This window comes from Archocentrus centrarchus, chromosome 21 (genome assembly GCF_007364275.1).
Source record: "Archocentrus centrarchus isolate MPI-CPG fArcCen1 chromosome 21, fArcCen1, whole genome shotgun sequence".
Taxonomy (NCBI): domain Eukaryota; kingdom Metazoa; phylum Chordata; class Actinopteri; order Cichliformes; family Cichlidae; genus Archocentrus; species Archocentrus centrarchus.
The window spans coordinates 3,491,593-3,515,968 of record NC_044366.1 but is presented as its reverse complement, the minus strand read 5'-3'; the positions used below and the strand labels follow the sequence as shown (position 1 = coordinate 3,515,968).

The 24,376-nt window shown below is 43.3% G+C and overlaps 1 protein-coding gene across 2 annotated transcripts in view; it reads right to left on the bottom strand.

Moving 5' to 3' along the window:
• Window positions 1-24,376, bottom strand: part of dpp10 (dipeptidyl peptidase like 10) — a 255,717-nt gene that overhangs the window by 131,116 nt on the left and 100,225 nt on the right. Inside the window, exon 1 of one of the 2 annotated variants that reach the window (XM_030758247.1) lies at window positions 23,169-23,534. The exons of the other annotated variant lie outside the window; for it this stretch is intronic. Within the exon in view, the coding sequence (XP_030614107.1) occupies window positions 23,169-23,225 (57 nt within the window). The 5' untranslated portion in view covers window positions 23,226-23,534. Of the gene's footprint in view, window positions 1-23,168; window positions 23,535-24,376 lie in introns of those variants that run through there. 2 annotated transcript variants of the gene reach the window in all.

Genomic DNA, 24,376 nt, shown 5'->3' with positions numbered 1-24,376 from the left:
AGCCTGGATAAATCTTTGCCACATCAAGAATGATATTTTCATACCAGATCGGTAGGGGACCTGGGTTATCAACAACCGCTTCTGGTGCTGTTGGCCAGCAGGGTACCGGTGGAAACTGTGCTACTGTTGGTTGAAGACAAAGTAAGAGGAGAGGGGGAGGCGTGTTCAGAGGCAGCAAGAGAGAAGAAAAGGCAAGAGTGTGGAGGTGAGAGAAGGGGCTGCAGGGACTGCCAAAGCAAGAGAGCCGGCTGATATGTTAGATACACTGTGTCTGTGCAGGTAAACCAGCTGGAAGGGAAGCGAGGCCGGGAGCATTGAAGGAGAATTATACTATGGTGTAGATCACAAGAGAAATGGAGTAATCATGAAGGAAGAGTAGGTGAATGGTGTTGGTGGAGATGAAGAGCGTGTCAGACAGGATCACGAGTTTGAAGCTGGAAATTGAAGGGGTGATGCTGAATGTTGTCGGTGAGTATGCCCCCACAGGTTGGGTGTCAGTTAGAAGAGAAAGAGGAATTCTGCAGTAGGTTGGATGAAGTGGTATAGAGCAGAGGTCCCCAACCCCCGGGCCCAGGACCGTTACCGGGCCGTGGGTCATTTGGTACCGGGCCGCGCTTAAAGACTAAATAACTTACATTATTTCTGTTTTATTTACCTGAGGCGGATTCTCTCCGTTACATCCGTCTACGACTCTCTCTTGACATGTGCCAATGCTTGTCTCGGTCACGTGATAGTCACCGCTAAAATTAAACCCACAAGCTTCGCTTGTTCCCGTACCTGTCTAACAAAATAGGTTGGGTGACCTACGTAACGCTCGTTTAAATATTTGAGTGCTCAAGAAGAGGAGAAAAGCACCATATAAGAACCAGTGAATTTACCATTTATATTTATACTGCTCAAAATTTATTAAAGATATTTTGAAATTAAGTCCCCCGGGATAATTTGACCAATCAGCCATTTTGACGGGAGAAGCGGCAGAAGGAGATTCTGCTCCGTCTTCCTCCTGCTACAGGCAGAGCCTTCCCCTTTAGGATTGCAGCCTTGTGGGGGATGTATTCCAAGTGTGAGGGGCCATGTTGTAGGCTTGGAGGGACCGCAATGTGTTAGTTGTCCTCTGCGCCGCCCTGTGGTGTGTGTTGCGGGCTAGCGCAGGAGAGGGAAAGAAAAAGTGTGTTCGGGGGCGGATGAAAAGAAATAAAGTTTTGTTGCTGAAATCGTGGGAGTTGCTGTCTTTCTACGCCTGGCGGAAGCTGACCCGCTGTGAAGAAGCAGGCTTGTTACCCACTACGAGCCGAGTGAAGAATATGCCAGGGGTCTCCTTACCACGGTTGGGAGCCGTGATCTGGTCGGTAACACTCCTTTCCCTCGAGCTCTCGTGCGCAATTCTGTTCCTCTGTGAAAATCTGTTCCCGTGTCGGCAGCGCGCATTGCAGCCAGAGAGGCGGATCCGACTGTGTTCACGGCGTTTCTGATCGATTTCTCGGTAAAACGACACTGTAAAGGACTTGCTGCTAAACAACAACAATAATAATAATGCATTAGTCTTATATAGCGCTTTTCTAGACACTCAAAGACGCTTTACAATTTCTTTTTTTTTTTTTTTTTTTTTTTTTATATTTTTTACAATTTCAATTCATTTGTTCCCATGTTATGGAGGGGGAAGAGAATATTTCCGATGGCTGAAATATTTGGTTCCCCCCATGTAACTTTGGCAAATAAAGAGCAAAAGCTTTCATGTTCACAGGAGTTGTTGTCCTTGATGAAAGGAATAAAAACAGTAGAAGCGCTGTCGGATCCGCCTCTCTGGCTGCGCGCTGCCGACACAGGGGGAACAGAATTTTGCACAAGACCGGCCGAACCCAGCCAACCCACAAGCAGTGTTGGCAAGATTTAGTGGCTTTTCAGACCCTCCTTGCGAGTTTTTTTTTTTTTTGGTGTTGGGTAGGTATGAAGTTAAAGAGAGAAATGCAAATGTGGTGGCTGTTGTGTGAACATAGGCTGATGTACAAGAGTGGAGGAAGGTGTGCAACATTCTTATGCAGAAGGTGCAATTTGAAAGAGATAGGACACTGCAAGGTGGTGCCAGGGGAGAATTTAGCCAGGCAGCATCGGGTGGTAGGATGAATTTGGACATCAAGAAGAGGAAGTGAATGAAAGCAGAGGCAAAGATTCAGTGGTGGAAGTTGAGGAAGGAAGAATGTTGCACAGAGTTCACAGAAATTGAGACAGGCTCTGGGTGGTAGGGACGAGTTACCGGGTGTTCGGTGTATCCTCTGGACAGAGGAAAGAGGACAAGGAGACTTGGTGGTGGAATGATGAAGTGCAGGAAAGTAGTCAAAGAAAGGAGTTGTCAAAGAAAAACTGGGACAGACAGGGAGAGGACAGATGTAGAGAGAAATCCTGGGATAAGGCAAAGAGAGAGGTGGCAAAGGAAAAGACTTTTAGTGAGTTGTGTGTGAGGCTGGACATTAAAGAAGGAGAAAAGAACTAATGTCAACTGGCTAAGCAGAGAGGTGGAGCTGGAAAGGATGTGCAGCACGTTAAAGTGATTAAGGGTAGAGGTGGAAATGTACTATCGAGTGAAGAGAGTGTCGAGGCAGGGCGGAGACGAGTGTCAGGATGATTCTGTGACAGGAGAGCTGCAAGGGAAGGTTTACAAGGTGGTAGTGAGACCTGCTATGATGGATGGTTTGGAGATGTGGCACTAACAGAAAGAGAGGAGGCCAAGCTGGAGGTGGCAGAGCTGAAGGTGCTCACATCTTCTCTGGGAGTGAGCAGGACAGATGGGATTCGAACCGAATACATCAGCAGGACAGCTCAGGTTGAACAGTTTGGAGACAAAGTCAGAAGGTCGAGGCTGAGATGGTTTGGACATGCACAGAGGAGGAATAGTGGATGTGTTATTTGGCAAAGGATGTTGAATATTGAGCTTCCTGGCTGAAGGAAAAGAGGGCGACAGAAAAGATTCCTGGATGTAGTGAAGGACACGCAGAGGGTTGTGTGACAGAGGAGGATGCTGGGATAGGGTTGGGTGCTGTAGGTTTAGTGAGAAGTTCTCTGGCTTTCTCTTTCAGATTTGTCAGCCACAGTTTGGTTTCCAGAAAGAATGTAATTGTCCACAAAATTTTAAGAAAATACCCACAGTTATGAAAATATTAGATGTTGGTTTATTAAGTGAACCTGATGTTCATCTAGTAAATCTATGTATTGTTTATTCACTACATAATAACATTAAAAAACTAAACATGGCATTTCGTTGTGATATTTCAGATTTTGGAACGTGTGCATAAGAACTGTTGAAGTGGTTTGTGCAGAGCCAATCAAAACCATCCCAGTGGCTGTGATTACTTATACTGTATGTGTAATATGCATCCTGCCACTCATGTAATGGGACAACAAAATTAAAAAGGAGTTCATGAATCTGTTCTCACAGAACAAAAACAAACACTGCACGCCTGCGCATGCATAAATTTGTGCCACTTATTTGACTTCCTTCAGTCATTATTTATTTATTTATTGAACAAGGACAATGATCTGAATCCTCTTTTAATTAAACTGACTCCGACTGTAATTCTACCTGCCTCCCTCTGGAACAAACGCCATCACACTCAATCAATACAGTCAATTATTCATCAGGTCAAGCAGACCACAGAAAATAATCTGTCACATGGGATGTTGGGGAGGCATTAGGGGCATGGCTGAGATAATGCTGCTGCCGCTGCTGATGTTATTCCATGCAGGACCGGAGGGGTCCGACTGCTGGGAACACCGCAGTATTCAGGGTGAGTGCAGAGAGATAAGAAGTAAGTCAGCACTGGGTTATCTTCTACTTTTGTTTTCCTGCAGCTTCTCTTATGGGGGGGGGCACCATTTGCTCTGAGATTATGTTGACTTTCAGTCCTTAGTGGGGAGAGTGTTGCACGAAAAAAAAAAAGAGTGCATCATCAGATTATCTCTCACTTCTTGAAGCTCCATGAGTGTTGCGTCCCATGATTAGTAAATTGGTCTCCATGTGCATCATCATTGGAGTGCCTCATCAAAACCTGCATACTGCTCTGATTTTATTCCACACCATTTTCAACATTTGTGTGTGTGTGTGTGTGTGTGTGTGTGTGTGTGTGTGTGTGTGTGTGTGTGTGTGTGTGTGTGTGTGTGTGTGTGTGTGTGTATCAAAGTGCTGTAGCAGACGATCAGACATCACCCAAACAACTCTCCCTCTGCTATCACGGCTTAGCTGTGCACTAACAGAGGCTCTCTAATCACATCACCTGTCTTTGTCACTGCATGCAGGGCTTTAACTTAATGTATAAAATAACAGTGAATTGTTATGACAGAAGAAGAGAGAGAAGAGAGTGAGTCTGCATTGTTGTTGTGCTGTGTAACATTGTTACAGTCACTCTTTGTATGATTAAGGTCCTCGTAGAAGCGATTCTTGGCACTCGACAGCCATTTTCTTCCCCAGGCAGTTAGTTTGTGCTAACAAGGCCGAGCCTTAAGTGAATGTGGAGAAAGCGACTGACAGGAAAACCTGCATGTGCAGAATCAACAGTCAAATCTGATCTGAACAGATTTTGGTGATTCTGCACCAAAATGCTTTTTATTCTGCAGGGTTAAAACTTTAATATGAAAGTTTTGACATTCATGCTTCATTCCTGAGTGCTGACACAAACAGCACATCCACACACTCCCATGCTATTGATACAAACAAAAAAAACCATGAATTAAATAGAATATCTAACAATGACAGGATAACAGCACCCAGCTGAGGTGCAGCTCACCAGCAGGGTGCTGATGTTGGTCAAAGAAAAGGGAAGAGGAGACGAGGATGGGGAGGGTTGATGTGACAGGGTGAGGTGGAGGATGATGACACGCAGCACTCGGCTAATATGTTTCCTGGTTAGGCTTTTATCAAGCAGATGATTGGATTGGATGAGGGGTGTTTCAGTCGCTATTATTGCCATTGTCTGATAGATTTTTATGTAGGACTCCTTGAGATCCTTGTCTCTGCCTTATAACATGTCTGTCTGTATGAAGGTGTCCCACTTCATAAGGGACTACACTGATTTTTTTTTTTAACTATGTCCAATTATGTGAGATAACTGTTCACATTTTGATTCTCCTGCGGTCAGCACTGCAGGAGAGACACTTTTTAATACAATTTCTGAAGAAAGCATCGAATCATCCATGCCGAAACTCAGAGATGATAAGAGTTAACAGCTTTAACAGTTATGGGAATAAAAAAGAGAGAATACATCAATGTAAAAAAAGATTATTGCATAAGATCAGAAGAATAAACGTTAGCTCGTATTTGCTCAGCGGGAGAGAAGTCAAAGTTAAATTCAGATAAAATACATTTGTTCTTCACTTGCCAAACCTGTGGCTGTGTGTGCTGAGTTACAGATAACACGTTTTCAGACTGCCTCCCCACAGTACCCACAGAAGAATAATCACTGCCCCACGTTCAGCTGGTTAGGAACTCATCACCCGGGTCTATACTGAGTAACGGGGGTATGAGGGAAAAATAACAGCTCCTCTGGAAGCAGTCCAGAGGTCCACAAGGAAACAACCTTCGAGCAGAGTAATAGATGATGGAGATTTATGATCACACCTCATGGAGCAAAGGCAGCTTTTTTTCTTTCTTTTGATAAAAGCGTGCTGTTGCTCCCACCCTTCCTTCCCCTCAGCTGGAGATAAAAATACTAATGCATCAAACAAAAAAAGGTTATCGTGCTGTTTTACCAGCTCTGCGTTTAAATGTCCGCTATTCTTTCAGCTGTTGCTGACATCTCAGCAATAAGTGAGGATTCAAACTTTCAGCAATGCACTGAGAGGTGGTGTCCCAGCAGCTCACACACACACACACACACACCTCTGCACGTATTATTCAAACATTACAGTTTTGAGCCCGATGATAAGACAATACGTAATATTAGACTGCTAATGCTTCCTCTGAGACGTTTGATTAAGACCCCTGCAGTCTTCATCAAACTCCTGCTAATAAGCTCATTTTTACGGGCTCTGCTGTGCACAGATGTGTGTGTGTGTGTGTGTCTGCACACGCGGTTCTGTCAGAGGAGTCGAGCTATTTATAGAGCTGTGAGCTTTCTCTCGCCTGGACTCTGACCTTGGCGATAGTGTGACAAATGACAAGCAGCATTTCAGCAAAGGCTGAGCCATTTTAACAATAACATCAGGTCGGAGCGAGAGGGAGAACAGAACGCCATCTGAACAGGCTTATTTTTGTTTGCCCATGAAATACCATTTCTCCCTGCCTCGTGAATCACTGACAGCCGCCGCCGAAGCCACGCTGGGGTCCCGAGGCTTAACATCTCAAATTGATCCGACAGCTAATACGAAGCAGCAAGCTTATAAATGCTGTCATCGTATTGTATTCAGCATTATTAGCCCGGCCCTCAAGGACGCTGCCATTGGCCTTTGGTCCGTATGAGATAATTCTCAATTAGTCACTGTCCCCGTTATATCGGTTTCACATATACTGGGTTGATGAGTCGCACAGCTCAGTGCTGAGTTTAGCATTACAGAAGCAATAGAGTCAAATTAGTTCCTGGCAGAGAAAGAAAGGTGCTAAAGAGGAAGTCGTTCACTCGTCATGATTCATATGCAATGTTGGGCAAACATTTCCTGTGCTGGTGGCGATGCTTTAGAAGAGCACCGTGAACAGTTCCCACAGTACGGTGCGTTACTGGGAAAACAAAAACTACAGAACTGAAGCACGCTTAAAAACATCTTTTGTTTATCGCCCACTCTCACAATTATCACCACTTTGATTACATTCTTCCCCCCCAAGGCTGTGTGCACCGGTGAAATATGGAGGCTTAAAAATTAACGAAGCTGTTTGGGTAACTACATATAAAATCTATCTATTTAAAATGCTGAGTTCAATAGTATTGATTACTTGGTCAAAATTTTAAAAAGCCTGCATGATTTCCTGAATGCCAGTCAATAAATATAAACACACAAGTCCCGATGTATTAATTAATACCAGCTGCTTTTTAAGAGAAAAGCAATGTTACAGTCCACACACTAATGAGCCTCAGAAATTAGCATATGATTAATGCAAATGATCTGTTGTTAACGCACACGTGTTAAAAACATGCAAACACAAAGGCTGCTGCTCACAGGCCTGCAAATGACAAAATGTGCCTTTGATCCAATAATAAGACCGAATTTGTCTTGAATATAAACTGCAACATGCAACGACCTCTTCTTTCCTTCCTCATCACATCACATCTTACATTAAACTAAAGAAACTACAGTTCTGTCCATGTTCCTCTGTAATATTCATGCAGCAGTCTCTGCTCACCAAGAACTAATGCAAAGAGATGATTCTGCGTATACAGCCAAATCATCAGTTACAGTAGTGTGGCTCTAAGCTGACTCGGCCTTCACCAGAGCTGAATGAAAGAATTAAACAGCTCAAGCAAAGTGAAATCATAAATGAGGAAGTGGAAGAAACCTTCTACTTTTTAAAGTAGTTAAGCTTGTGTAAACAGGAGTTCAGGCAGTTCAAGTTCTCCACTCATTGTCTTCCCAAACCTAAGAAAGTCTGAATAATTCAATCCTGTCGATAACGAACCTTGACAGCGCTCACTGCACCGAAGACGGTTTTCGTTCTTCTTCACAGCAACCCTCTGCACGTCCTCCTTCACTGCATCCATGAAGGAAGACCTTTTCCATTACACTTTGTTAATTTTGCTTTTATTGATCATCATCCTTTCCACAAAACCAATATTTCAACAATTTGTAGTCTTTGGTGTTTCCACTTTTAATCCAGTAAATGGAAACAAATCTCATGTGTTGGCAGAAGTCCAAGTAAATTTATTGATACTGTATTCACTGTAACTCAAGTTTTTTATTATGATTCAGATTATTTGTTTTCTATTTACAGTCTTGTTATGCATTGGTCCTTTCAGCTGCTCCTTTATTCCCAAAGAGCTGCCACAGCAGATGGATCTGCAGGTTGATTTGGCACTGATTTTATACCGCTTGCTTTTCCCGGCGCAATCTTCCCACTTATCCGAGCTGGGATCAGTACACTAGCCTGTGATCCCCTGAGGCCGGGTTCGAGCTGGGCATCTGTCAGGTGTAAGACATGTTAACCACTACACCACGGAGCTCACACTTACAATCATGTCATGTAATCAGCAGATTGGTTAAGAGGCTCGATGTTGAGCTTCGATTTACATTTAGCCCATCTTTAGGTATTAAACACCAGGAAATAATCACTAATGTTTCCTGTGTGTGTGTGTGTGTGTGTGTGTGTGTGTGTGTGGGTGGGCGTACACCAAGAGAACACAACAGATATCACTCACTGTATTTTTTATTATTTTAAGCGTGTGTGCTATTGTTGCCAAATCACACAGTAAACTGCAATTAGCCACTGCTTTTCTCTGACATTTGTCTTTATGAGCAGTAAACAACAATAACTCACCAGCTGAGATCCTGTTAATAATTGATAGGATCCCGTGCAATTTAAAATCTAGACTTTTTAAAAAGTCAGCCTGACGTGTATACTGTAAACCCGGGGCGCTCAAACCTTCTGGGGCCTGAGCCGTGAGGAAATCGTCTCTCCATGTGTGGCTGCCATATAAAAAAATTTCAAGGACCCTTTTTGATTATCCAAACACAAATTAGCAGTCAGATCTCCATCAGACTGATCATCATTTCTAGTCTTAGATGCTGGAAATCATTTCATTCGAAAATGCCGTCCATGCACAGAGAAATCTGCTTGTTGTGCATCACAGTGCAGCTGGTGGTTGGTCGCGAGTGGACTCCGGCCTCCCATTCCCACTGTTAGCTGCTCAAACTGTTTGGAATTAAACCTCCTCAGCTTTAAGGCAAACATCCCGATTTTTTGCATCACTAAGAGTTAAGCCTAGTTTAACTCTGGAATACTGGAATATCACTACAGTCCATTTCTAACCATTCATACAGGCACCTGAGCCGCATTGGCTTTGCTGTTGACTTCTCCTGAAACATAGAAAGAACCAGCGCTGATGCAGCAATATAAGGAGTCGAAACAGGAAGCAAAGCAGCCGAGCTTTTATTTAGAAAGTCTTCCCTTTTCAAGCTTGTTGCAGCGTCTTCCTCTCTGTAATCTGAGAATCTCTGTCCTGATTGAAATGGTGGTAAAAACTGACAGGATGGTTCACTCGTGTCTTCAACCCAGCTGTGAGGATGACAGCAGTGAGCATCAACCAGGTGTTATTTTACCTGTCCTTGCTACAAGTCATTGAATCTCACTGACATTCTGCAGCATTGCTGATAATCTCCTTCCTTGTTTGGGACCAGAACGCTGTAGCAGACACGTGCTTGTTTCAGTGATGCAAACTGTCTCCATCTGTGTGCAGCTATGATGTCAACAACAGTCCCACACACTGCTGTACATCCTCACTGCTGTGCTTACAGTAAGAAATAAAATCACTATAGCAGAAGTGAATTATAATAAAATCTATGAGGGGCATATCTGACATCCTGTAATAACAGTCATTTTCTTTAGACACTGGAGCAGTCCAGTGTGGGGCACATTAGCTTAGAGATTTACAATCTATTTTTATATTGTATGAATTTTGCCTAAAGACATTTAATGTTCTTCCTGGCTAATTCTAATCACAGTAGTCAGTGATGCACAAGAAGAGAGCAATGGCTGATTTTATTAGACAAACAAAGGGCTGGAGAGGATTTAATGAAATGCATTCATCTGGATTAGACCGCTATAGTGGATAAACCTAAGCTCAAACCACCTACAGCACGTGAAGGACACAGGACAATAAAGCTAATTCTATTAATCAGCTTTTGCTTTGAATTTTCTGCACACATTTAAATGCAATTTTTATTTCATTTACATGGTGGACACTAACGCCTTTGTCAGTCCCCAGCAGTCAGATCTCCAATCTGAACGCAATTAGACACAGCTGACTACATTCCCAGGCAAATTACACTCCAGGCTGTGGATAAGATTCCAACCATTTCCTCCCAATTCAGAAACAAAATCTCATTTATCGGGAGAAATAAAAATTGAAAGGAGAGCCTGACACGAGCAGCAATAGGAACAGAAGCTCATCGACATGGAGCTGAATGTGTCTGGAGCAGACAGGAAATTGTCTCCTCGTGTGGTTGAAAAGTGGCACTGTGTAGTTTTTATACCTATAGGGTCACATTGGAGGATTCAGCGGGCACTGAGCTATAAAATTGCTAGTTGAGAGGGAATTAGTGGGGATGGAGAGGTGGAGAGGGAAGGACAGCACAGTTGGGAGTCGAATGAAGAGGTGTGCCGCGGCAACTGATTTGATCATCTCGCCCTCAGTGATGTTTACAGTGGCTCTCTCCTTGGCGATTATGATGGCCGGTGTCTTGACAACAGAATACAGAAAGGGCATCGGCCCGCTTTGCCACACAAAGGCAAAAAACATAAAAATACAGAAAATACCTGCAGTGCAATGTGACTATTACTGTTTTAGGATCTTAATTAGCTTAAACTGTTATCATCATCCTTCCAGACCCTGGAGCTAAGCCTCTCTGCTGCCTTTTAATGAAACAGTTAACTACTCGCTGTCCTAAATGCAGTAAACTCTGAATATATATTAAACCATAATGCATAAAAGTATAAATAGCGTACTAATCCTGGCCACCATATGGAAATAGAATAGAGCCTAGAAAAGCCTGGAAATCTTTCCACTCAGCTGAGCCTGAATCACTTGATAAAATAATGTGAGTTAACAAGAGACCTGCACCAGTGTTTCCCACACATGAAGTACTCAGGCAGGCCTGCCAAGTTCTTTTTGTGATTTATTTTGTTTCTTTGATCCATCTGAGACACGAGTGTGAGTGTGATTAGTGTTCCTTTTAGACAATCCCCATGCTTTTATTTTGAATGTTCAGTCACAGCTAACCAGCTCTGGGCCTTTCTGTTTAGGGGTTTCCTGTGAGCAGGGAGGTCAGCTCACTGTAATGACTCAAGTCTGTCGTCCTGTGGACCAACAACATGTTAGTCCATGTTCTGCAACCCTCTTCAAGGTGGAAGTTCATTCAGAGCTGGAGCTTACTGAGGCTGCAGAGCCTTGATTTTTCTACAGCCACAGCTAGTCTAATTCTGTGGGACGCACTGTGACCCGTTTAGGATGTGGAACATTTCTCCAGCATCCTATAAGGTAAACACCATTCTCCTCCACTGTCTTCTCAAACAATTCATCTTACCATTTTTGTTGATCAGACTGTTTCTATTCAGAAAGTGCTCACTAAGCCTCTGAGGCTAAAAATGGATGAGGAGTGCAGTTCCTCTAATGGCCACTTGAGGCTGCCTTTAAAAGTGAGTGAGTGCCTGCAGACTTCCATGTTAAAATCTACAACTTTACAGCAGAAATAAACATGTCTGCAGCAAACTTAGCTGTCTGTGGATCTCGTCAGCTAATTGGATTAATTGAAAATGACCTTTTGATTGTGCTGGTATCACTTGTTAGCATTAGCTGATAATTTAGCACCCTCTCGTACAAATGTGGACACTTCTGAAGCAAAAACCAAATGTGGGGACACTAAAATTAATGCTGAAATTGATACTTCAAATGATCGCAAATCAGTTGGTGACATCATGGTGGGCTAATGATAGGCCACCTGCATTTTGACAGTGCTGTGACCCCAAAATGCATAGCAAGGAAAATAGAAATACACTTTGGGTTGTTACTGCTACACATCTGTGATGTGAGTGAAGTTGTTACAAAGTCTGGAAATGAAAACAACAGAAGTGGATGTTAAAAAAAAAGAAGGCTGTCTAGTAGCAGGAGTCAAGGATGCAACGTGAAATGTCTTGTCAGTCTCACAGCATGAATATCCTGACTATTCACTCCAGCCTCTTTCTTTAGTGGTTCTCCACTTTACATCACCTCAGTCTGTGCTGCAGAAAGGAAGCGGTCACAGTTGACTCTCACACACACGGTCGCTTTTTTAAAGAAAAGTATAAACATATGTCTTTAAAAAGCTGAAAAGTCTATTTCTGATTTTTACCCACTTACACTGAAACATTAGCTTTTGATATTTAACTTAAGGAGGGCACAGTGGTGCAGTGGTTAGCACTGTCACTTCACAGCATGAAGGTCCTGGGTTTGAATCTGATGGCCAGCACTGCATTTATAATGCTGCATTTTGAGCAAAATTACCATAAGCACAATCACATATTTGTATTTTTGAACACCGTGCTTTACCAACTATCACAGGGCTGGGCACTGAGCCCCTTATTTAGATAGTCCCAAGTGGATGAGGCCATGGGGATCTCAGTCTCTTTGACAGGCCCTTGCATGGAGCTCCCTGAGCCTCTGGCCCCTTCACAGCACACACACACACACACACACACGCTTGTTAGATTATCCAATGATTCTAAATTATCTGTAGGTGTGAATGATTGTCTGCCTGTCTGTTAGAGCCCTGCCAACCTGTCCAAAGTGTAGCCCTGTCTCACAGTGTAATGCTTTAATAGACTCCAGCAGCGTTTGCACTTAGTTTAGCTTTTTTTTTTTCCCCCATCCATCCACTTTCTTAACCACTTATCCAATTGCGGTTGGAGCTTATCCCAGCTGTCATAGGGCGAGATGCTCTTTTCACTTTTGTGCAATAAGCTACTTGGTTAGGTTTAGGAAAAGGCAGCCATTTGGCTTAAACACTCTCCTTTATAGCATTTACCGAGCACTTAGCCACTGTGTTACCTGTGACAAGGAATCACTTCAAGCATCCACACATGACCAACTAGGCATGAAACAACCTGTGCATCCAGCATAGACACCAAACTACTGATTTTGTAAAATAGCAACAGAAACTGAAAAATCGATTGCAGCAGTGATCAGTGTAACTAGTATTGGTTACTTCAGCTGGCACTGGAGCATTTTGTTTCCTTTATCACACAGTGGTGGCGCACAAAGATCCAAATGTTTGTAACTGTCAACAACCCCCCCCCCCCCAAAAAAAACCCCACCATCATCATTGCTATCATCTGTCCCACAGGGTGTCCGCTCAGGCTCAGCTGTTTCCTAGAACAGCTGTAGTTTTTGGCTAGTTTTGCCCAAACTGGTGTGAGCAGTGCACTGTGGTGGGGGTGGGGGTGGGGGGGGTGGGGGGGTGGGGGGGCTATGTTTAGCTGCAGATTAATCCTCATTTAATGGTCTCATATTTACAGCAGCAGCACGGTGAGCTATAGTGCCCATGTTAATCATAATGAATCAACACATCACCAGTGCAACAGTGAAGCATACTGATGTGGTTTTAATAGGAAAAATATGTGTCAGACTCTGGAGACACACACACACACACACACACACACACACACACAATTGCCAGTGTAGCACAAACATTGTTGGTTTTGATGCTCCATATAGAGTTTATGAACAGCAAGCGAGTTCCCAGCCTTGAACAACACTGTTTAACTTCAAAGGCGACTGCGTGACGCGCCTGCAGTTAATTGCATCTTTGGATGTCGGTGACATCTTGAATCATGAAATGGCAGCTTGAAAAACAAACCGAAACAGAGTGTAACAGATGTCTGTCTGAGTAAGTGAGCTGTGAAAACTCCAAGGTTGACAGGAAAAAAAAAAAATGTTTGTGACTTACTGTAGCTCGCTATGAAGGTTAGTACACGATTCCTCGACAGGAATCTATGGCAGAGAATGGATTTACAGCACTGCTGTGCATTTTAGCAGGCTGAGAAGATTTAGTTGTGAAGTCTGTGTAGAGACGGTTCAATGAATTAACACAGCACGCTCTGTGTTTAAGGGTTCGCTGTGTTTACAGTTTGTGTTGGCGTCGGAGCCGGTGCAGAAAGGAGGAACAGATATGTGTTTTTACGTAAGCCAAGCAAAGCCTTAAGGCTGCTCTTTGTGGCTTCGATTGTGGTAAACGTCAGTTTCGGCTGAGGGGGCGGATTTGATTATAACTGTGATAATGTGTCAGTAATGCACACATGATAATACTGAGTGAGTTTGTTTTGTTCTTTAGGGCAGTGCACTTGATTTATAATAACACAAGATAAAGGATCAGGTTTGTAGCAAAATCATTTCTGATAATAAAATTTGATTAATTAGCCATCCCTAAAAACTTAATGGACTCCTCTCGATTAAAACATGAACAGAGGAATAAATTTAGAGCCAGGCAGAAGAATCAGCACAGCTGCAGGTTTGAACTTTTATCAACCAGCACTGCTTTTTTTGGGAATGCTGCAGGAAGCTTGAACTTCTTGGTCAGATATCTGTTGTTCTGTAGAACAGCTGCAGAGATCAGCCTTTTCACAGTAAAGTTAGCATGACTCAGTAGCAACAAATGCAGCAGGTTAAAACAAACTGGAAACATTCTTTTACCATTAAGACTTAAAATAAGTGACACCTTCCACCTGCTCATGGTGTTTGCTACACTTCATACTGTACAGGTACACTTTCCTCTCACCCACGTTCAGTGGACATACAGTGGGGAGTCGATAAATAGATGCAGCGGTCTATCTATGTATCAGCAGAGTGCTATCAATATCGCTGCCCTTTCAGATGAGGCTTTGATTATCTACCCCGGAGAGTGAAATCGATCCGTGCCTGCCCTCAGTGCTTACTATGAGTCCTGGAAGTGCAGAAACCTTGTTGACAGAAACACTCCTGCACTTCATCTGAGTTGGGCTGATGAACTAGTGCTGAGGAAAAGCCCGGCAGGAGCCAGCCGGTCAATATTAATGAGAACAATATCCAGGAAGGAATCTAAAATTAATTTCCGTAGTTCAGAGTTAAAGAGAAACTTCTGGAATGTTTAACAGCATTTGACAGCATCCACAGAGACCCAGGTCCAAGGTGCTACAAAGACTTCCTGCACTGGTGAGCACTGCTCTCAGACATGACAACATTAAACAGAAAGCTGATGTCCCGCTAACAGCCGTGCTTCACTTCAGAATGACCCAGCAAACATTTAAACATTTAACAGCCACTGGCTCATCATCTATTTTTGATGTCTTAGCTGAAGGAACCAAAATTGAAAGTTGCTCCTACTGCGGCTTTCCAATAAGTCATGCAAGCAAATCTCTGAACCACGACCCACCAGCTACGTGCCCTAAGGCCTGAGGCTGGTTGGTGATCCCCTTCACCAGGTGAAGTCAGTCACAAAGAACCTTGTTGTGATCACTTTGGTTGCAGGTTGCCACAGTTGTTGGTAGTTTATACAAAAGATGCCAACATGTCTGCAAACACTCGTAACACTCTTCACATTTTCACCACAGCTTGACAAGAGTGCCACGAACACCCGAAACTGCAAACATTCACCTTCGAGGTAAAAGCTGTGCCTCACAGCTGAAACCCACACATTTCAAAAGTCAACAGTTTTACTTTGAAGGCAAACAGTCTCCATTTCTGATATGCGTCACACATTTCAGTGTTTCACTTCCACTCAGCGAGTAGTTTGCATGGAACACACCGACTCGTCTGCAAACACTCTCAAACTACTGGTGACTGCAGCAGCCTGCTAGCAACCAAAGCAATTGCAAGGACCTTATCTCTGCAGCACGGTATATTTTGTTGCAATCAGTTTAACACTAGCAACAACCAGCAACCACTCGCCAACCCATCGCGCTATATATATATATATATATATATATATATATATATATATATACTTTTCCCTAGTGAGCAGTGGTTATAAGGTACTGGTTACAACCAGTCTGTAGACCTGCATGTATGAGACTTTAGTAATCAGTTTTACAGCGACCACCATCAACCACTCACCAGCTGGTCGGGGAATCCACATTTTTCCCTAACGACCGGTGGTTGCCAGATGGTCAGCGACTGGTCTCCAGGCTTGTGTTCAATTCAGTTCAGTTTTATTTATATAGCACCAAATCACAACAAACAGTTGCCTCAAGGCGCTTAATGTGACAGGGGCAAGTTCAAAAATGCCACTCTGTCTTCATTTATTACTTGGTTGCAGGACCCGCCTTTCCTGTGCAACATGGCTGAATCATTCCTGTGCCACAGCCCCCCCGGTGTCCAAACATGCATTACTCCAAACCAAACAGAAGGCCACCATCAGAGATGGTAACCGAGTCAAATGCTGTTGAAATGAAGCAAACAAAAAATTCTTGCTTATGAAAGAGTGAAAGGGACTCTTGACCTCTGCTCTGGAGTCCATTTCTTATCGCACTGAGCCAGCTGACTAAGACGCTGAATAAAGGGCTACATCGCTGACTGCAGGGGGAGCCTCCAGACAAAAGCAGCTCACCACAGAAAAGACAGACAGACTGAGATAACATTTACAAATAGCTATACAAAAATTGCATTAAAATATTGTTTATATATTTGTTTAAATCTGTCTCTGTTAAAAAAAAGTCTTTGTTTTTAATTAAATTATATCTGATTGACTAATTCTGCTCTACATACACAGACACAGGTATTTGTCTCCTTCATCCCACTATAATCATCGTAGCATATGGCTGTTCCCCAACTCCTCCTGGACATGTTAATATGGATGAAACATACTGTATAAACTGCCTACGGTACCAAGATTATCAACATCTAATTTATATCATTCACTCAAACACTCAAATCCTCACAAATTATATAAATTATGTGGAGCAGTTTTATGTGTGCACTGATGTTTGTAAATATATTTTGCTAAAGTTTTAACTGGAATGTGTTGTCATGCATGTCTGTAAATAACAGTGATGCTAATTCTGCCTGTAATTGATTACTTTGTCTTATACAGTGAATATGAAGCTTCCAAAGAAGAAGAATTATATGTATGTGTGATTGATTTGTCTGGGCTTATGAACAGCTATTTTTGTCATCTGACTGTATACAGGGATATAATGAAGATGAAAACATCTATGTCTGTGTTTTCATACATGAGCAAAGCGAACAAGTCCTGCAAGCCTGGCAAAAAGTGCCCATAGGGCGGGCTTTGGCTAGTCGTAATAATGTAAACAATATTCCTTCCTAAAAAAATCAGCTAACATCTGCTCACCATCAGTGCAATTTTATACCATCATACCAGGATGTTTTAACCTGGAAAGAATACACAAGAAAGAGAGGGTTTGCATGAGGGCGTTTGTGTCTCTCAGGACATTTGTTGTTGTAATTGCTTCTTTTGTTGCCTCTCTTGTTCAGAAGACAATCCTGTGGTTCGCTCTGAGGCGAGAGCAGTCCGCATGCCCGGCAAACAATTCCAGTTTGAGCAGCTCAGGCAAATTTACTGCATCTCAATTAGAGAAAGTCGCCTGAGGTGACTTTAAAATTTTAAGGCTGTTTTGGAGCCAGTGAAGGAAAAACACACATCTACATGAAGGTACGCATTAACAAAATATCTGTGAAGGTGAATCAGTGGCGGCTGAGATGTGCGCTTTACCCACACCTACCCATGCACTCACAAGCTACCCTGTTATCGCACACACAGGTAGAAGGCCTGACTGTTCCCACTTCCTAATACCTGCTATTGCAGGTTTGACTGCAGCCTGTCCCCTTGTCTGTGTCACAACTGATGACTCAAACTTTGTAATTGCCTTTTAATCCTTTCGAGGATAGAACATGTGTCAGCTTCAGCTAATTCAGGGCACCGGTTGCCTCGGGATACAGAGAGAAGCTTATGACAGGAAGGTGGCGAGTGTAAGTCATCGCCCAGGCTGGGACACTTTGCAGTGCTTCTGATTATGCAATGTTCAAAAAATAGCAGCTCTTCCTCTCTGTCCGTTCGATTTGAGATTGAACGGCATGCACTGAATACAAATGCAGTCCATAAGATGGAAAAATGTGATGCAAAACCCAGGCACCGCTCTGTGCACTAGTTCAGGATCCAGAAAGAGACGAGTGCAGAAAAACGTGCAGATTCATACAAAATCACATCCTGAATTTAAATCATATTAAGAATAATCTTTATATAACAGCGGATGGATGGATGGATGGATGGATGGATAAAACAGCAGCTTGCAATCCCTTCTCCTAATATTCTAATTTTCTTATGCCCTCTTTCCTTTTGTTGAATTGATTTAAAGTCATTAACTTCCCACAAAGACGGTAAAAATTAAGAATATCCAAACTGAGCATTTAACAGTAACCAAGAATTTTGTCCCACATAATATTTTTTTAATAAATCCAATGCCAACATCTTGTAAATTCTCAGTTTTTTATAAAACGTTTCTAATTAAGAAATGATTGAAGTCTCCGTCCACTCACATGTTTTTTCTGCTTCTCTGTACAAAATGATGCAAGTTCAGTGTTTTCATGCTGAAACAGTTGTTGTACTGTGAGATGGACACAGTGTATCTCATGCATGTACTGTATGTGCCAGCAGGATGTAGTGAATTCACACATTAGAAGCTAACTGTTACTCCTTCAGATACGCGTGGAACAGCTTCACGGTGAGGCTGTCAGGTTAAAAACAAAGTGTTTGTTTTTGGTCAGGTGACAGAAAGTTCCAGGATCTGAAGACAAAATGTGAACGTGTGAGTTTTCATTAAATGTTGGTGCTGCAGATCGGAACATCATCCCAAGGAAGAAAACCATTAGTTGAGTCTTTGACTTGTTTGTTTTTATTCTACTGCACTTAATCAAAGCCACTCATGTCTCAAAGATGCACACCCAGCCATCAGTGCCATGATGCATGGGTTTTATGGCAACGTCGCTCCGAGCTCATCACATATGGCCACAGCTTTCAGAGCGAAGGGACATATCATAATTAAACTACAGTTCTAACTAACCAGCAGGTCAGAGTGGAATCAAAACGAGAACAAAACAAAGACACTCGTGTAAAAAGAATAGCTTGTGCATGTCTCTGCACCAAACTGGTACAAGTTGACACCCTCTGATATAAGTTCATTAATATGCTGCCACAATACAACTTTACTAAATAACATCAGTGAGCAAAGTGCTTCACATCATTCATATAAAGGATGGATATGATTTTGTGTTGAATGAGATTTTTTGCCTGTTGGATAGCAGATCAACTGAACTCATCGCCACATCAGAATTTGTTAAGCTTATTTTTTTAATTCAATATTTTTCTGTAAGTTCATCATTATGAGCGGCTCACATTGTCTTTGCTATTAAAGAAGTCCTCATATTAATGCTCACACGGGTTATTTTTTAAGTTGAAATAATGACATGTTAACACATCTTCTCGCTTCGTTGTGTCCTCCACATCATCCTCTTCCCCCTGATCCTCTTTACATCAGTTTATCATTTACACAATTGGACCTGTCCTCTCGCCTCCCCCCTCTCCTTTACATTTCTTGCTCTTGGTTCATCTTTGCTCACGAGTTTCCTTTTCTTCCTTCTCCTTCTCTATAACTCTCTGAGGCCACTGAAGCAGCAGCAGCAGTGTCCAGGACATTTTCTCCATTAGTGTGAATTACAGCTTCCTGGGCCACCGGATCACAGCGTGTGCGAGCACACCTCTTAATCACAATCGGAGAGGCATCCTTTTCTCCTAACATTCGCCTTTAGTCCCAGTCACAGACAGCAACGGCTCCATTAACAAAGCCGAGGGGAACACTCTGTCTGGCCAGGTGCTGAGTCTATACACCCCGCTGACTGCACAGAGCCCGGGCCGGCCACAGGGTCGCAACGAGAGGTCAACCTCTCAGTCAGCTTGTATTATGAGTGTGGCTAAAGGAGGCAGCGCAGCTTGAGATCAGCCAATGTCAAATGAGTCAGTTTGTTCTAAGATTGCAGTGAAACTAAAGAGGGATTGGCCACACTGTGTGGTTTCACTGCCAACACTGTTCCACTGCTCCCATTCACAGTTGGCTGACTGTATTCTCTTTAAAGCAAAACAAAAATAGTTAAGCTGCTCCGCCTGTACGGCTTTTTATGACTAACAAGATCAATAACTGAAACATTTATTTATACAGTCATTATAATCAGCTTACCCTGTGCACCTGAACAACACCAGTCTAGGATGAAACATAAGCAGCAGAGCACGAACCATTTCCAGTTCAGCTAAGCTGCCAGTCTCTGAAACAAGAAGCCCAGTCCACTGGATCCAGACCGCACCACAGAGCCGCCTCAGATCCCAGTCATCTGCTTCGTTTAACCTTTTGCTAACAGTCAGCATAAGAATGCATGTAATGGCTTGCAGATCCAATCAGCACCAAAAGCCACTTTAGTTCTGATGGGGACAAAGACCCACCAGGAGCATCCCTCAGGAGCTTCCACCTCCCAGACTTACTTTTTTTCTTATTTCTAGCTGCTAATAGGAACTCAGCCAGCCAGCAGCTGATAATTCAATATCACCTCATGTTTTATTTTTCTGTAATTCTGTTTTAGCTTCTTCATTCTCTCTTTGTGTTGCTTCACTGTAACTTTGGTTCCTATTTACAAGCTGAAAGGAACTACAAACTAATACTTTCACTATATTTTCCCTCTGACGAGTCAAAAATCCCGTTTACATTGTGTGCATTTTCTTCATTACATAAAATCTGCGCTTGATTCATTTCACTGTTTTGTTCCAGTGTTAAAGGAAATGCTAAGGGCTGCTGTATGCATAGCTAATTTTGGACCAGTCACAGTATACTGATGTCACTCATGCTGTGAAAGTAATTACTCCAAAGGAGCTTAAAAAATTGAGTTCGAAGCACTACAGTTGTCCGTAGTTTCAGCTGTGTGGACACAGAAATGAGGGGGCTGCCTCCAACAGTTACCAGGGCAATGAAAAGGTCCTGTAGTCTGAACGTGCCTAAAATGTAGCCGTAGCCCATTTTCCTTAAAAGAAAAATACAAAATGAGATTTTTTCCCATGCATTCATTCTCCTTTTTACAAAGCGGACTGCTACATTAACCATAATGCTAAATGACACCTTAACCTCAAGCACAGATAAGGTGCATGCAACAGAAATCTGCTCTCTTCTTACTAACAACATGATGTCAGACATTTGAGGAAATTCATAGATTCCAAAGACAAAAACTCCATAACATCAGCTTTTATATAGCTTGTATTTCATGGCCAGCATATTGTAGGTGAAAGGAAAATCTGTCAGAAACCTTGAAAGTGATGATTTGTCCTTGGAAACGACAAAACATCAACACATTTGCAGCTTCTGTAACACAGACGTGAAGAATGAGACGATGTGCGCAGCCTTTGGCCATCATTCATCAATTCATTTTTTTTATATGTTTGAATTTTGAAACTTTTATTTGGCTTTTTGCACAGATGGACATTTAAGAGAAGAGTTAGGATTCTGGTTATTGAGGGTTTTTTTGTGACTGTTGCAAATTGCTGCAAATTGTTGCAAATGGGAAAAAAAACAAGCTGACTGCCGTTCTTCTGGACAAAATAATAGATATATTTTAAAAAAGCAAATAAAAGCTGGAGAGTTATGGATTTGCGTCACACAGTTCCCACCAGTGTTATTTGTGTGGGGAGTTTTTTTTTTTTTTTGCCAGAGTGACAAAACCACAAACAAACACACAAAAAAGCTTTTAATGCAACAACAATGGACTTAGCTGTGGTAAAGAAGCAGAGTATGAAAAGAGAATTACTGGTCCTCCACTCTGCATTTATAAAACAGCTCAGGGCTCAGTTTTCTCCTTCACCCATTATTTAAAGACACCTCCGTGTTTTCCCCTTTTGTAATTCCCTCAGCATCTTCATGCAACTTTGATGGAAAGTAACCCTGTTAAGAGCCTACCAAAGCGCTATACATACTCACTGTGGGTTGACAGAGCCTGGGACAGTAATAGCTTTGGCTCAGCTGAGGCACTGCTCTCACCTCCAATGCTTGCAAACGTGACGCTGGCCTGCTGCACAAATCTTATGCAATAGCTCCCAACACAGAGTGCTCAAAAAGCTCACCAAGTGTGCACACTTGGTGTACTGACATTTGCTCACAAATACCTCCATCGTCTGACTTTGGGATCCTTCCACTCTTAGATTTTCAAGCTACTGCTTTGAAGCCAACACTAGATTGCTGAATACATTTAAACAAGCAGGAAATGCCTTCATAAAAGCAGCAAACACCCGGGATGCCTGCAGGCTCCATTAACAGCTTCTGGCAGCTGTGATCGTATGGTACAATATCATCTCTGATTGAATCAGTGAACACTGCTCACACATAAAATCAACAACGTGGCTTTGAATTGGCCCGAGAACCCTGCTGAGCAGTGTCCACTGAGCCATCAGAGTTCCACCACATCTCATGAGGCCTTCTAATATTTCAGGCACAGAAACTCAATTATGAGGCCGAGGTTTTGATTTCTTAGAATAATAGAGCTACACTGCAGAATTCAATTAAGAGCACCCAGGATATATTTGGACCTCTCAGAGGAAGGCCCTCGGGGAAACAGATGAAATGTGCATCATTCATAGGATTATTAATTTGTTTTAATTGAAAACCGCACGGGCTGCGGTTACATGTGCTTCAAGGGAAAACTGATAACATTAACCGATGATGATAGAGCGGCAGCGGTTTGGCGCAAACACACGTGCGTGGTTGTCAAGTTGCACACGCCAGTCCTGATCTTATTTCTCTGGGGGGGGGGGGGGCAAAAAAAAAAAAAAAGCATTGCAGTGCGCAACGCCACCTGTGTAAAGGTGCCAAACCGAGAACGTTTAACCCCTCCTCTCCAAGAAGCTAATGATCACATCCCTCAGGCAGAGAGACTGTGCGTCTCGCGGGTAGAAAAATGAGCACATTGCACATTTTTTCCACCTTCATAAAGTGATTTTTTCCAGGACTGTTCTCTTTCAAGGTGTCGGGGGCAGCTGACAGGAGGCAACGGCTGAATTACAATGCGCCCGAGCTGCGCAGTGCTCCTCTCTCAAGCTCTCCCCCTTCACTGACAATGCATGTGCCCACGGCGTTCAAGATTTCTCTGACCCAGTCCTGACAGCTGACAATGAACTCCGCGCACAGCTGACGACGACACGATTGTTTCAATCCTGCTACGTGCAGCCCCCCCAACTTGAATGAGCTCCTTCTCACTGGAGCCACAGCCTCATCATCTGCACAGAAAACTGGCACCGCTGGAGAGGAGAAGCCGAGCGGCCACTGGGTTTTTACACATTTCACTTAGTGTATGTGGCCACAGCAGCTGGCCTTTAAGCAGATCAAACCCTAAAGCTATAACAGGCTGCAGAAGAGGTTATCCTGTAGAGTTTAACATAATGCACAAGGGTAAAGTGGAAGTGAAAAGAAAAAGCCAGTTGCCCACCTCATCCTGCTGCGGTTGATTCGGTCTCTGATTCGGCTGCTCCTTGGTAGCTGTCATTGTAAAACTCCTCGGAAGGGAAAACTTGGTCGAATCCTAAAGAAAACCGGACCGGATCCGCTTTTCGGTGCAGAATAAGTGTGAGGAGAGAAACGGGGAGGGAGAGGCGCCGTCTTGTCAACTGCGGAATCTTAAACAGGAGTGGTGGAGCGGAGGGACGAATCCGTCACGATTGAATATCTGCGAGGTCTTGGCGAGCGTGTGACGAGAAGCCAACGCAGCCCTGTGCGTTCACATCAAGCCCCTCCGGGAAAAGGGAGGAGAGTTTCGGACACGCTCGTTTGCTGAACCGAGAAAGACGGAGTGTGCTCACATTTTACCAGCCTGCCACTTCTCCGGTGTGTCTGGTCTCTCTCCTTCTACTCTCAGCGATGCTGGTATTTTGGAGGATATAGCCCAAGACGGAGAGGAAGAGGAGGGGAAGGAGGAGGAGGAGGAGGGTGTTCAAGTGGTCTTGTGATGGTTCCCCGAGTAGGTGGGGGGAGGCATTTGCTGGACCCAAGTTAAAAAATAAAATATTAAAAGAAAGAAAAAGCTTATAATAAGAATGTAAGTCAATGAATGATGTGAGCAGGTTTTACAGAGTCCTCCTCATGCATGTGCTGAAACCTGCACAGAGGAGCTGTCCGTGGTGCTGCACATTCATCTTCTTTATTGGCGGATGAGTAACACCGCGCCACCTCTACTTGTTATCATGCACTAAACACCGGCCACGGTCTGTCTAGCTGCAGAATCCCGTTGTTTTTGTTATAAGGGAGCCTTTTAGCTGGCCTCAAGCGAGGAGCTTAAATGGTCAATAAAAGGAGGATTGAGCTCGCAAAAGCTCGCCGTGGGTTGTTAAATACACGCAGGGCAAGGATGCAATTGCGTCGGGTGTTTGGAGTACTTAGCGGAGAAATGACACCTGTGAACCCGGCGCTGTATTGAGCTCACCGCGGGGCTTATGAGAGAGCGAGGTTTTCTTCTGTGGTTGGAGGCTGAACTTTATGGAAGCCCACATGCAGGAGCCGCGCAGACAGAAAGACAGGCGGTGGTATTAGGGCTCATATCTCTAATGCCTGCGCCAGACAAAGATCAATAGTTCATATCTACGTTTGACTGTTGCTGAATTACTCAGCTTTTTAGGGATTGTGAGATGTAATAAGTCTCAC